Source organism: Moschus berezovskii, chromosome 4 (assembly GCF_049115385.1).
Source record: "Moschus berezovskii isolate FMDL1 chromosome 4, NW_MosBer_1.0, whole genome shotgun sequence".
Classification (NCBI taxonomy): Eukaryota; Metazoa; Chordata; class Mammalia; order Artiodactyla; family Moschidae; genus Moschus; species Moschus berezovskii.
Genome location: NC_142463.1, coordinates 47,375,235 through 47,388,176, shown reverse-complemented (window position 1 = coordinate 47,388,176; position 12,942 = coordinate 47,375,235). Strand labels below are relative to the sequence as shown.

At 37.2% G+C, this 12,942-nt stretch overlaps 1 protein-coding gene across 2 annotated transcripts in view; it reads left to right on the top strand.

Moving 5' to 3' along the window:
- The window catches only part of PTGER3 (prostaglandin E receptor 3), a 96,940-nt gene that overhangs the window by 54,318 nt on the left and 29,680 nt on the right, over window positions 1–12,942 (top strand). The window contains exon 3 of one of the 2 annotated variants that reach the window (XM_055402059.2): window positions 9,700–9,760. The exons of the other annotated variant lie outside the window; for it this stretch is intronic. Coding sequence (XP_055258034.1) covers window positions 9,700–9,760 — 61 coding nt within the window. The remainder of the gene's footprint in view (window positions 1–9,699; window positions 9,761–12,942) is intronic. 2 annotated transcript variants of the gene reach the window in all.

The window sequence follows — 12,942 nt, the reverse complement described above, 5'->3', positions numbered from 1 at the left end:
TTATGCAAGTACTACATTTTTGTGTTGCTACTTAGAATGAAAGCAACAAGGAGGACTTATCGATTGAACCTTTCAGTAAAATGCAAGGTATACACTTTCAGACCTTTTCACAAATGTAAAATTAATGATGCTTTAAGCCAATGCTTGAAGCTATTAGTGGAATGCGGTATTGATGTTTATAGTTTATATTTCACTGAAGGGAAACATCTGGAACAATTAATGACATTTATCTTTGCATTTTTCTTGCCTTAGTGAGGAAAAAGAAAATGCCATCTTTCAGCACTGAAATATTTATATTTTGGAAACAGCACTTTGATACCAGTGCATCCTACATTCTGGATGTGGTTACGTGAATTGGACAACTGTAGATAGTGTGCATGAAATTGCAAGATGCTTTTCAAAAGTCAGTGGTTTGGAGTCTTCTTAGAAGATCCGTGAAAAGCCATTTCAAGAGGAAAAGCAATTGTGCTTTGTTACTTACTTTCAACATTCCTTGACTGTTATTTATTTATTTTTTTACCTAGTGTCTTTAAGAATTGCAGTGACAGAATTTACTTTATTTGAAAAATTTTGAAGAAATAATATTGATTTCTTGCCAAGTTCTAAAGGGAAACTACTGCCTCAAAGTTTTGCAATCTTTGTTAGATTTGCATGACTCCTCTCCTTATCACAGACTTTCTCCCACCATGGCCATTTTGAATATTCTTGTTACTATCCCTTCAGTTCATTTATTAATTTAATTAATATTTGATCGCTACTAGGGGATTGCGTGTTTAAAATACTTTAAAGCAGTTTTAGTGGTAAAGAATCTGCCTGCCAATGCAGGAGACAATAAGAGTTGTGGGTTCTACCCCTGGGTCAGTAAGATCCCCTGGAGGAGGAAATGGCAACCCACTCCAGCGTTCTTGCCTGGAGAATCCCATGGAGAGAGGTGCTGGGTGGGTTTAGTCCATGGGGTTGCAAAAGAGTCAGATACGACTGAGTAACTGAACATACACACACTTCATCCAAACTACCAAATCCTGTATTAGTTATTAGATGATAGATCTCATTTAATTTTGGCTCAGGAAATATTACAAAGATTAGATTGTGTAGATTTTCATACACTTAGGTTTATCAATATATGTGTATATGTGTGTGTGTGTATGGGATGTCCATTATATCTCAAATGTGTATTTCTTTTCTTAAAAAAGTTTCATTTTTAATTACAATATTATGTTCATCTCTTTAAAAAGTCAAATGGCACTAAGAACTTATTATGACAGCTGAAGGATAAAGATGTGGTACGTACAGTTGAATACTACTCAGCCATGAAAAAGAATGAAATATTGCCATTTGCAGCAACATGAATGGACTTGGAGGACTTTATGCTAAGTGAAATAAGTCAGACAGAGAAGGACAAGTACTTTATGATCACTTATATGTGGAATCTAAATAATACAACAAATATGAATAGAGCAAAGAAGAGAGGCAGACTCACAGATACGGAGAAAAAACCAGTGTTTACCAGCAGGAAGAGGGAAAGGGAGAGGAGGAAAGGACAATATAGGAATAGGAGAAAATACAAGGATTGTGATTATATGAAATAACATATATGAAACTTTTGAAAATTATAAAGTACTATAGAATTTAAACGGTTTCCTAGGTGGTGCAGTGGTAAAGGGTCCGCCTGTCAATTCATGAGATGAAGGAGGTGTGAGTTCGATTCCTGGGTCAGGAAGATGCCCTAAAGCAGGAAACGGCAACCCACTCCAGTATTCTTGCCTGGAAAATCCCATGGACAGAGGAGCAGGGTGGGCCACAGTCCATGGGGTTGCAAAGAGTTGGACATGACTGAGAAGACAAGCATAGAATTTAAAGACTCTTTCACACAATAAAAAAGCTTATTATAATACCCATACTCCTTATTCTAACCCTCTCCCCACCACCCTGCTCTCCAAACAACTCCAATACTTTCTGCTTTCTTTCAACATTTCTTCTGGCATATACTATTATATTTTAAAATAATGTATTTATATTGCTGTGTCCTGATTCATCAACTTTGAACCTTATAGGTTGATTTTCTATTTTGCTGGATTTAACTCTCTCCTCACTAATTGTCCCATTATGGTTATTATGCAATTTTATTAACACAAATCAGTGTTTTCATTTTTATGGCAATGTAAATAGCCTTAACTGCAGAATCAGTAGAACCATAATCATGTTTCCTTTCTTGGACATGTTTTTTATTTTCTAGAGTTAAGAACTTACCAAATTAAATTTGCTTAACTTTCTTTGTGCTAATAACTAAATCTTAACAGCTTTCCAGGTGTTCAAACCTATCCGATAATCTTTACCTCTTTTACAGTAAAATTTTTTTAAAGTTTCTCCTCAGTTCAGCATATTGCCTCTTTTTTATGAGGTACTCCATTTCCTGGGGGACTTCATTTGTAGCTCAGCTGGTAAAGAATTCACCTGCAATGCAGGAGACCTGGGTTTGATCCCTGGATTGGGAAGATTCCCTGGAAAAGGGAAAGGCTACCCACTCCTGTATTCTGGCCTGGGGAATTCCATGGACTGTTTAGTCCATGGGGTCGTAAAGAGTCGAACATGCTTGAGAGACTTTCACTTTCACTTTATTTCCTAGGCACTTCCCAGGTGGCACAGGTGGTAAAGAATCTGCCTGACAATGCAGGAGATGCAGGTTTGATCCCTGGGTCAGGAAGATTCCTTGGAGGTGGTCATGGCAACCCACTCCAGTATTCTTGCCTGGATAATCCAATGGATGGAGTAGCCTGATGGGCTACAGTCTATAGGGTTGCAGAGGCAGACACAACTGAAGCGACATGTTATCAAATTCTCAAGTCAATTCCACAAAGTAGGTGCTATTATCACCACTTTCCAGATGAGAAGTCTGAGGCTCCGGGAGGGTAAATCATGAGGCCAAGTCCACAGAGTTAATGAAAAGTGTGGCTAGGATTCTTATCTTATTTCAGGTTAGAATATAATTGCCACAAATTCCCTTTGTGAAGAATTTCTACTATAGTTTTTTTCTGAAGCATGAAGTTTATCGTGGAGAGATGCTCTAAGGCCCCATGAAAGAAAGGCTTTCACTCTGTTTCGAGGCCTGGGCATTTTCAAGCTGCCAGAAACAATCATGCACAGCAATCAGAAGGTATTTTTTTCAACAGGACAGATTAGATTCAGAAAACAAGATTTTCAGCAAAAATATAGTCCTTATGTCAAATCTGGGCATGTGCAAACTACTGCAAACACTCAGAGCCTTCCTTGTTAGATGAGGGCCGCTTCTGCAGTAGATGGTTGCAGAAAAAGAGGGCACTTCCTCTTGCTGCCCTGTTAGCTTTTCCTTTTGCTAAAAGCTAACAAAGATTATTGATGCTTTTGAACTGTGTTGTTGGAGAAGACTCTTGAGAGTCGCTTGGACTGCAAGGAGATCAAACCAGTCAATTCTAAAGGAATCAGTCCTGAATATTCATTGTAAGGACTGACACTGAAGCTGAAGCTCCAATACTTTGGCCACCTGATAAGAACTGACTCATTGGAAAAGACCCTGATGCTGGGAAAGATTGAAGGCAGGAGGAGAAGGGGACGACAGAGGATGAGATGGTTGGATGGCATCACTGAACTGATGGACATGAGTTTGAGCAAGCTCCGGGAGTTGGTGATGGACAGGGAAGCCTGGCGTGCTGCAGTCCATGCGGGTCACAAAGAGTCAGACATAACTAGGCGACTGAACTGAACTGAAGAGATTATCATGATCTGGGCTATTAAGTATACATCTCTTTAAGCCCTTTTGTTTTTCATTTCTTTTTTGTTTGTTTTTCCTTTCACACTTCCTCTCCTACTTGTAAGGTAACTTTCCGTTCTGTTCCGTCGCGTCCGACTCTATGCGACCCCGTGGACTGTAGCCTACCAGGCTTCTCCGTCCATGGGATTCTCCAGGCAAGAATACTGGAGTGGGTTACCGTTTCCTTCTCCAGGGGATCTTCCCGACCCAGGGATCGAACCCGGGTCTCCCGCATTGGAGGCAGACGCTTTAACCTCTGAGCCACCAGGGTTTAGATCAGGCTTACCGAGAAAGTGTTTTACTTCCTAATGACAGGATCTCCTTTGAGAATTTGTAAAACTCAGGACAGGCAAGAGGGAGAGCAGACCATTTATCAGCAGTGAAATGATTCTGTTTATCACCTGTTTAATTTTGAAATGTTCTCTACCTTCTTCCTGCAAAATCCAATGATCTTTCAGAATGGAGCATATTTTAGAAAGGGAAATGCTGTCCCCAGTTTCTGAGTCTTTCTTGCCTTGCTGCTGGCAAGCAAAATCTAGTTGGTGTATCTGATATTTTATTCCTTCTCCAGTTTTCTGTTCAACTGGCTGCTCTGTTTTCCACAGAACTAGTTAGGCTGATTAAAACAGTGCAGAACATTTTGCTCAAGGGAATGATATCTCAGCAAGATCTTCAAAACTCGAATTCTATGTTATCAAGTGAATTCAAATGGTAACCCATCAATAGCAGTTTAACTTGAGACAACAAAAAAAAGATCATTGTATCTTGGAATTTATCTTTGTTCTAATTTTGCAACAATAGTCAATAATTCTCAGGTATCTCAGGGGTCAATTAACATTTATTCAGGACAGACTGACGTGTCAACCCAATGACATGTAAATCTTTATTTAAAAAAATTTCTTTTAATTTTTTACTAACCCAGGAGTTAACTAAACCAGATCAAATGAGTCACTGCTTAGGGCAAATGTTTGAAGGATAAATTCCCTTCTGGCTGCCAACTTTTGTGTAATTTGCTTGAGAAATAGAGCCTGGAGATTTTCATAATGGTTTGTGGTTAATAATAACATAACTTTTAAAATAATGTAGTAATTTATGAACCTCATTTCAGAAAAGTAAGTTTTCTTAAGACAATGGGTTCAGGGGGGAAAAAATGTAATAACAATGAATGATGACATTACTTGAAATTTGTTGATGGGAAACACCATTCTCCATTTCATTGGACAGAGAATGATCCACTCCAACTTAGGGTATTTTTCTGTTGTGAGAGACAACCATTTGGAAGGAAAAGTGATATCCTAGGAGAAAGTCAAGAGGCAACTAGGATGCCAACTAAATTAGTAGGAACTTCATTTGGATAAGTGTCATGGTCAGATTACCTTCATAGGTATGAAAGGATAGGTTTTGCAGTCATACCTGGATCAAATGGTGGGTTAATAGCTATGGAACCTGAAAGTGATTCCTTAAACTCTGTAAGATTTTTGAATCCTATTATGAAGAACTGGGATTTTTTGCATTTACTTTATAGGGTAGCTGTAAAGATTAAATGTGTAAATATTCCACACGTGTGGTGGGTATGATAAATATGCATAAATATGCAGGGGTCATTGTTATTGATGTTATATTAATAGTGACAGTAGTAGCCACAGTAACAATATTAATTGCTTGAGGAATTCATAAACCATATTGGGAATGTAGAGAAAGACATCCCAACCTCTGTAGTAATTCCTTAATATTACTGTGGGAAACTTAATCATATAGCATTGTGTTTGATGGGCACTGATATTAGACTAAATATGGTGCCACATCCTAGTTCTGTTAATTTCTTAGTAGGCTGATTTTAATCAAGATAACTAACCTAATCTTTCTAAACCTCAGTTTCTTTTAACTATAAATGAGGATAATAATTTTATCTAAATTTTAACAGATTTATTGCAAACATTCAATGAAACAGTGCATGCAAGTGTTTGCTTACTGCCTGACACGTAATAAGCACTCAATAAATGGTTATTATTATGCTACTATAAATTATGATCAGCAATATTAAAATCAAGCTCAGAAGACTTTAAGTTGGCTCAGTTTCCATCTTAGGCTGAATATCTTCACAGGCATACACATTTTATTCAAATTTCTTAAGACTTAGGGTAAAAAAAAATAAGAATGTGGATCAACTCTATAAGAAGTAGGACTAAAAAGAAAAATAAAGAAATTTAACTAAGCTTTCTGTATGACTTCTAAAGTATATATCTTTGTGAGATAAGGAAATGATTGCAGGGGCACAGAAGAGGTATTTTGTTTGTTTATTTTCCAGTTTTATCAAGATATAATTGACATAGAGCATTGTATTAGTTTGTGCTGTACAATATAATGATTTGACACATGAATATATTGTAAAATGATGACCACAAATAGGCTGGTTAAAATTTATCACTTCAAACCATTATAATTTTTTTCTTCTGATAAAAATTTTTAAGATTTACTCCCAGGAACTTTCAAATATAAGCATAATACTGTATAGTCACCAGGCTGTACATTATATCCTCAGAATTTATTTTTTTATAACTAGAGATTTTTACCTTTTGACCAACTTCATGTATTTCCCCAACTCCCCACCCCTACCTCTGGTGGCCATCCATCTGTTCTCTGTTTTCTGAGTTTGGTTTTTTAGATTCTGAATATAATTGAGATCCTAGAGTATTAGTCTTTCTCCATCTGATTTTTCTCACTTAGCATGATTCCCTCTAGGTCCATCTGTGTTGTAAATGGAAAGATTACCTTCTTTATTAGAGTTGAGTGATATATATGTATGTATATATGTGTGTATATTCATGCACACACATAGAAGACAGTTAATATACTCATCTCTTAACAGATAGATTGTTTCCATTCCTTCAGTTTAGTTCAGTCAGTCAGTCATGCCTGACTCTTGTGACTCCATGGTCTGTAACACACCAGGCTTCCCTATCCATCACCAACACCTGGAGCTTACTCACACTTATGTCCATCAATTCAGTGATGCCATCCAACCATCTCATCCTCTGTCATCCCCTTCTCCTCCTGCCTTCAATCTTTCCCAGCATCAGGGTCTTTTCCAATGAGTCAGTTCTTCATATCAGGTGGCCAAAGAATTGGAGTTTCAACTTCAGCATCAATCTTTCCAATGAATATTCAGGACTTATTTCCTTTAGAATTGACTGGTTGGATCACCTTGCAATCCAAGAGATTCTCAAGAGTCTTCTCCAATACCACAGTTCAAAAATATCAATTCTTTGGCACTCAGCTTTCTTTATAGTCCAACTCTCACATCCATACATGACTACTGGAAAAACCATAGCTTTGACTAGATTGACCTTTGTTGGCAAAGTAATGTCTCTGCTTTTTAATATGCTGTCTAGGTTGGTCATAGCTTTTCTTCCAATGAGCAAGCATCTTTTAATTTCATGGCTGCAGTCATCATCTGCAGTGATTTTGGAGCCCAAGAAAAGAAAGTCTGTTACTGTTTCCATTGTTTCCCCCATCTATTTGCCATGAACTGACCGAACCAGATGCCATGATCTTAGTTTTCTGAATGTTGAGCTATAAGCCAACTTTTTCACTCTCTTCTTTCACTTTCATGAAGAAGCTCTTTAGTTCTTCTTCACTTTCTGCCATAAGGGTGGTGTCATCTGCATATCTGAGGTGACTGATATTTCTCCTGGCAATCTTGATTTCAGCTTGTGCTTCTTCCATCTTCTTGTGCATGATGTACTCTGCATATAAGTTAAATAAGCAGCATTAACATACTCCTTTCTCAATTTGGAACCAGGCTGTTGTTCTATGTCCATTTCTAACTGTTGCTTCTTGACCTGGATACAGATTTCTCAGTAGGCAGGTCAGGTAATCCGGTATTCCCGTCTCTTGAAGAATTTTCCAGTTTGTTGTGATCAACACAGTCAAAGGCTTTGGTGTAGCCAATAAAGCAGAAGTAGATGTTTTTTTGGAACTCTCTTGCTTTTTCTAGGATCCAGCGGATGTTGGCAATTAGATCTCTGGTTCCTCTGACTTTTCTAAATCCAGCCTGAACATCTGAAAGTTCACAGTTCACTTACTGTTGAAACCTGGCTTGGAGGATTTTGAGCATTACTCTGCTAGCATATGAGATGAGTGCAATTGTGTGGTATTTTGAACATTCTTTAGCATTGCCTTTCTTTGGGATTGGAATGAAAATTGACCTTTTCCAGTCCTGTGGCCACTGCTGAGTTTTCCAAATTTCCTGGCATATTGAGTGCAGCACTTTCACAGCATCACCTTTTTAGGATTCGAAATAGCTCAACTGGAATTCCATCACCTCCACTAGCTTTATTCATAAGGCCCACTTGACCTCAAATTCCAGGCTGTAGGTGAGTGATCACACCATCGTGGTTATCTGGGTCGTGAAGATCTTTTTTGTATAGTTCTTCTGTGTATTCTTGCCACCTCTTCTTAATATCTTCTGCTTCTGTTAGGTGTATACTATTTCTGTCCTTTATTGTGCCCATCTTTGCATGAAATGTTCCCTTGGTAGCTCTGATTTTCTTGAAGAGATCTCTAGTCTTTCCCATTCTATTGTTTTCCTCTATTTTTTTGCATTGTTCTCTGAGGAAGGCTTTCTTATCTCTCCTTGCTATTCTTTGGAACTCTGCATTCCAATGGGTATATCTTTCCTTTTCTCCTTGCCTTCAGCTTCCATGCCTTAGCTTTTGTAAATAATGCTGCCATGAATATGGGAGTGCAGATATCTTTTCAAGATGGTGATTTTGTTTTCCTCAGATATATATCTAAAAGTGGAATGGCTAGATCATATTGCAATTCTAGCTTTAATTTTTTAGGGACACAGGAAAGTTAATCTGAAAAGTCCTTGTAACAACTGCAAGTGGAACCCAGGAAAAAATAAGGCATATAGGCAGAGAGGTTTGTCTCAGGATAGCAGTTTTTGTCTGAAAAGCAACAAATAGGATCTGGTGAAATTGTTAATGCTTTCTCACCACTATCTAATATAGACAAGTATAACACATACCTCTCTCCTCAATTTTCTAATCTGTGAAGGACAATGGGGACAATAATTTCTAGTTTATAGGTTGACCGTAAATCCTAGAAGAGATAATGCATGAAAACTACCTGGTATACATGTCAGATTAAATCATCATCATCATCACAATCATCATTTCATGTGCAAAATCCTCATAGATTCACCATAACCAAGTAGAACAATACTTTATTTTTGGGTGACTTAAGATTGTTTATTTTTCTTCACTTGTAGAATTTTTTGACTGTGATGAATTTGGAATAAAATACAATAAAAAGACATTAAATTAGTTTAAATTAGACTAAAAATAATCTTTTTCCTTTTAGTACTTGGAATGAAGGTAATAACAAATTGATCCTTAGTGCAATTGTTACTTCCCAGCAATGAATATATCTTCAAGAAAGAAATGAGAATATGACTATTTGTGTTGGATTTTGATAGATTTTCCCTGGAGAAGGAAATGTCAACCCACTCCAGTATTCTTGCCTGGAAAATTCTATGGATGGAGGAGCCTGGTGGGCTACAGTTCATGGGGTCTGTGGGGATTCTCCAGGCAAGAATACTGGAGTGGGTTTCATAACCTCCTCCAGGGGATCTTCCCTACTGAGGGATCAAACCCAGGTCTCTGTCATTGCAGGCAGACTCTTTACCATGTGATCCATCAGGGAAGGCCACACATCTTTACTGAGACCCTATACGGGTCAGTGTCTTGGAGGACTAAGGCTTGTCATTCGGACATATCACATTTAAATTCTCTATTTATTCGAAGTGAAGTATCAATTTTCATTCATTACACTTAGGACTTTGTTTCTCAAAGTGTAAATAAGTTTGCTTTTTCTTTTCACTCTAATTAGAATATATATTCATATAGGATTCAACCAATGAAGAACAAAGACCAAGGACAAATTTCCAGTACTACTTCACCACTCAAAGTAAGCCATTGCAAATTTGTGTGTGTTTTTTTAATCAGTATCTTTTCAAATACTTGTCTTTACAAGTTTCTTCCCAAACCTGGCTGCCTCTAAGAACAGTGGTGAGATTCTCTCACATGTTTGAAGGAGTGTGACGTGAAATAGAGTCTTATTTCATATTCCCTGTAGATCGACCTGACATTTACAGGAAGAAACTCTATAGAAAAAGATTTTTACCTAATCTAAAGAGATGACAAAGCTATGTGTTCAAAGGTGGAAAGGTCTACCTTAGTAAGTAATGAGTTTCTATTGCTGCACATCTTCAAGCAAATACCAGGAAACACTAATGGCTTCACTGTAGAAAGAGAGGATAGAAATACTTTAAGTCTGCTTCCAACTCAGGAGTCTATAATTTTATGCATGAAACCAGTCACAAAATGACTAAAATGTTTGAAAAGATGAGAAAGAAATTTGCCTGAATTTAGCTGTTGAGTCTAGTGCTCTGCTTCTAACCCCATTTGTATGCACTTTGTATTCTGCCTCATTCAATATTAAGTGACACTTTTGTGACACTCACTGAATCACAGTTGGCCCTAATCTCAAAGCCAGCCTCTCAAGGTCTCTGTATTCACTTACAAGTTTACAGCATTTTTTAAAAACAAGAATGTTATATTAAAAAACAAGAAAATGAGAATGTTATATTAAAAACAAGAACATTATATTAAAAAAAAGAGCAACAGTAATTATTTTCCAATTAAATCAGAATATCTGGTGGCCTTATTATCAATGATTTTATTACCTGGAGTATCTCATTATCCTCATTAAATGTGAAAAACTGCCAAGATTATGATTTTGGTAAAAGTCAACTTGTTATCTGATAATTTACTACATGTAATATACATATTTTAGAAGAATAATCTGAGCATGAATAATATTCATCAAATTTTTGGACATTATCAATATTATTAGTGGGTTTTCTTTTAAGATTAATGATGAAGAAAAAAGAAAATATATGTTAAAATTATTCAGTTGTTGTTAAAGAAGCTTTTAAAATTTAAAATAACTATAAGGAATCAATACAACTACATATTGAGTTTTGTTTTGTTTCTTAAATCAACAGAGAAATTATTTCTAAAGAAAACATTTCATTTTCAGAGGGTGAGGCAGAATAAGTCATGTTTTCTAGTTAAGCCTAAAGGAAACTTATTCTTTATTTATTTATCATGATTCTTAACAAGGTTAAAAATCATTACAACTTTCTGGAAACAGAATCAGACACTGCCATTCTGGCTGGAAGTGTTGAAATTGCTGGCATCATTAATTGCTCCCTGAAGACATCAGGGAGGTTTGTAACATCACCAGTAGGAAAGCAGTGGGCAGTCTATGGAAAGAATTTGGGGATTCAAAGACATTAGGTTTGCTCCCTGGTTCTTGACTTATTGGCTACATGACTGGACAATTTTTTTTTTATCTCTTTTTGCCTCTGTTTACTTAAATGTAAATTGGAGATAATGACTCACAGCATGGTGAAAGGAAATAGATAATATATGTACAAAGCAGAGTAGAACTCAATCACTTATAGCCAGTATTAGCATTAAATAACACTACTTGCATTTGCAAAAATGCATTTATGCTGCCTTCAGGAATAAAATTAGTTGTAACTGTGATAACTATAAGATACTACTAAAAATTAATACAGAATTCTGTAATTTCTAAAATATTTAGCATATGTATTGGGATTGGCAAAATGTTTGTTAGAGTTTCTCATAAACTGTTATGGAAAAAACTGAATGAACTTTTTGGCTAACCCAAATAATTTTATTTGATCAAACTATTAGGTAGATAAAAAAGTATTATTATTATTAATACTTCACAGGTAAAAACTAAGACTAGATGGATATAAGCTTGGGGAAGATCTCCTGGAGGAGGAAATGGCACCCCATTCCAGTATTCTTGCCTGGAAAAATCCCATTAGCAGAGGAGTCTGGGGGTTACAGTTCATAGGGTTGCAAAGAGTCAGACATGACTGAGCGTGCATGCATGCATAAAATAAATAAGTCATGGGGAGGTAATGTACAGCTGTTGGCTTTCGTTAATAATATGGAATTATGAATTTGAAAGTTTGCTAAGAGAGTATATCTTAAAAGTTATCATTAGAACTTCCCTGGCAGTCCAGTGTTTAAGACTCTGTGCTTCCAGTGCAGAGGATGTGCATTCAATCCCTGGTTGGGATAACTAAAATCCCACATGCCATGGGGCAATTAAGGCCACACACCACATCTAGAAAAAGCCTGAGTGCTGCAACGAAGAGCCTGTGCAGCCAAAATAAGTTTTTTAATTTTTTAAAAAAGAGAGTTTTAAAAAAGCTCTCATAACAAGAAAAAAAATCGCTTAACTACATGTGGTGGTGGATGCTAAGTAGACTTATTGTAGTGATTATTTTATAGTATAAACAAATATCAAATAATGTTGTACACCTGAAACTAATGTGATCCATTATATCCTAAAAAGAAAGAAAGAAAAAAAAAGTGTAGTGTTTAAAGACTTTGGAGTTAAGCTTCAGTTCAACTACCAGATTGTTATTCTTCTTAAGGGAAAAATTTCTACTCATTCATTAGGGTCCAGCTTGCTGCTGCTACTGCTGCTAAGTCACTTCAGTTGTGTCCGACTCTGTGTGACCCCATAGACGGAAGGCCACCAGGCTCCCCCGTCCCTGGGATTCTCCAGGCAAGAACTCTGGAGTGGGTTGCCATTTCCTTCTCCAAGGGTCCAGCTTAAATGATATCTATTCTAAGAATTCTTTCCCAATGCCTGATTTTAAATCACCAACTATTCCTTTGCAGAATCATACCTTGTTTGGGCTTCCCTGGTTGCTCAGGGGTAAAGAATCTGCCTGCCAGTGCAGGAGACATGAGTTCAATCCCTGGGGCAGGAAGATTCCCCAGAAAAGGAAATGGCAGCTAACTCCAGTATTCCTGCCTGGGAAACCCCATAGACAGAGCAGCCTGGCGGACTATAGTCCATGGAGTTGTAAAACAGTCAGACCCAACTTAGTTAGCAACTGCTGCTGCTGCTGCTAAGTCACTTCAGTCGTGTCCGACTCTGCATGACCCCATAGACAGAAGGCCACCAGGCTCCCCCGTCCCTGAGATTCTCCAGGCAAGAACACTGGAGTGGGTTGCCATTTCCTTCTCCAATGTGTG